The following is a 2,014-nucleotide window of genomic DNA, read 5'->3' as shown; positions in this document are numbered from 1 at the left end:
TTAGGTGGTGAATAAAGAACTCTGCTGAGAGGGCGAATGATTACGTGTTTAGAACGAAATCGATATTACTAACGGGTTTGCTCCAGCGGGAAGTGAATAAATTAACAGGGAAAGGCGCTGAGATGATTTTCCGAATAATAACACCATTTGACCCACGTGAAAGAGGAGCTCAGCTGAGTTTGAAATTTGAAGTGGGTTAATGATCTCGATTGTCGTTATGAATGATTAACGTGCTTAGAGAGTTCCGCCTGGCGCTGGGGAGGAGAGTGTGACGGAGTTCACGTTAAGGGTGCATCGTGAACTGGAAAGTGCGGGAATCATCACAGATTATCGGTGAGTTTGTGAACTGGTGACGAGTTGATCTCCCTCCCTGGTTGCGCACGTTATGCATTCGGAGGAGTATCTTCATGCACATCTTGCATGAAAAACCGTTTCATGTGTCACTTATCTTAACCTTATGTTCAGTTAATCGTGAAATTCAGAATTGATTCTAGCAAGGTATTACACGTGTGAGAGTTGATTCTATAATCGATGCTGAGGTTCGAAATCGGTTTATTGTGCGACCCTGAAGTATATAAGGATTTGGTTGAGTACCTATTCCTCATCTATTTCAGTGATGAATTGTTTTATTAAACTTCAGGAACCCCAATTTGATACGGTTGGCCCCGGCACCGTTGTATTGCCGGTTTGGTGATGTTGGTGAATTTATTCGCCGTCTAAAAGTGATTTTGTCATCTCGTTGAAAGGAACATGAAGTGTTTCTATTTGTGTAGGGGTAGTGTTCGTTAGTAACAGTGTTTGTGGGATTCATCGATTTCGCGATCATTTCGTTTGATGTGACGGAAGGAAGTTGATCAATTCTAGTCACATTTGGAGACTCTGATTATAGTCGTCGGCGATAGTCGGATCGAATATCGGCACAATCATCGTCACGTTGTGACGCTGTCGACTTGAAGATATCAAAGAGACATCTTTTGACCTCGATGGGCAGCCCGGGCATCGGGGGTGATATCATCGCTATAACATCATAGAAGTTCTGTGATTATGATACTATCAGTCGGTTCTATGATGGTATCATTTTGAGAGGGAGTGCCCATTGCTATTTGAGTTATACATTCCTCGTTGATTACTATTAAATTATAGTATTGAGTGAAATAGCTGCGACATTCAGAATGGCTCATGGGGAGTATTCACTCATGAAATGCAGTGACGGAATTTCCGTGACGAAAATAATTTGGAATTTCACACACACAAGTTCTGAGATAGGAAGTGTGTACTCTACCTTGCGTTGCGGTACACTCCGCGGTTCGATTTCCAGCGAGGGCATTTATTTGTCCCTCGTAAACAAAATTGGGCGCGCGAGAAATACTCGGCTTTTTTCAGAAATTGACAAATTTTGATGCACTGTGGGAAACCTTGATGCTCCATCACCCCCAGCGCTAGTCGTATCAAGACGTTTTCACGCCGTTTCGAGATACCCTTGATCACAGCCGAGTGAAAGACTTCATCACGACGTACTCAAATGTCTCCTTCTGTTCCTTTAGGATGGTTTTTGGCGTCTTTTTACCCTTACAGCTAACCTCTTTGATCAGCTGTGATTATCTACTCTATTAAAATGGCTTACGATGGTGTATGGTTCTCCATGGAAGAGGCTGAGAGGATCTTCAACATCTTCCTCTTCAAGATATTCCGACGAAAGGGCAAGAAGCCGTCCCCTACCTACGATTTCATCGCCGATTTCATCACCAAGGAGGTGCTCGGTTGGTTGATCACTTTCCCCTACGAGTTACTTGCCAAATACGTGGCTCGAGGTGTGTATCATATCAATGGTGTGGCATCTGCTAGTGTGGTTGGAGTAAGCATTGTCAATGTTATAATTTCGTACCGTAATTCTGTCAGTTATTGGCCGGTTTGACTCTACCATCACCGTACAGGGAGTTCGCTTATGGGGGTGGTTTCACATCGTGTTCAACCAATGCAGTAAGCATTTCTCTCGACGCTACTTCTTCTTATC

General features: G+C 43.5%; 2 protein-coding genes across 2 annotated transcripts; both read left to right on the top strand.

Moving 5' to 3' along the window:
* Window positions 1-238: 238 nt before the first annotated feature.
* Pmar_PMAR026790 (kynureninase, putative) lies at window positions 239-722 on the top strand (the record flags this gene model as incomplete). The annotated part of the gene is made up of 2 exons (XM_002785120.1): window positions 239-333; window positions 641-722. Coding segments are annotated over 2 exons (177 nt in total), but the record flags the coding sequence as incomplete, so codon positions are not given.
* An 893-nt stretch (window positions 723-1,615) lies between these two features.
* Window positions 1,616-1,855, top strand: Pmar_PMAR026789 (hypothetical protein; the record flags this gene model as incomplete). Its single annotated transcript, XM_002785119.1, has 1 exon — window positions 1,616-1,855. A coding segment is annotated over one exon (240 nt), but the record flags the coding sequence as incomplete, so codon positions are not given.
* Window positions 1,856-2,014: the final 159 nt, after the last annotated feature.

Source organism: Perkinsus marinus (assembly GCF_000006405.1).
Source record: "Perkinsus marinus ATCC 50983 genomic scaffold scf_1104296933852, whole genome shotgun sequence".
NCBI classification, from domain to species: Eukaryota; Perkinsozoa; order Perkinsida; family Perkinsidae; genus Perkinsus; species Perkinsus marinus.
This window is presented reverse-complemented; position numbering and strand designations above follow the sequence as displayed.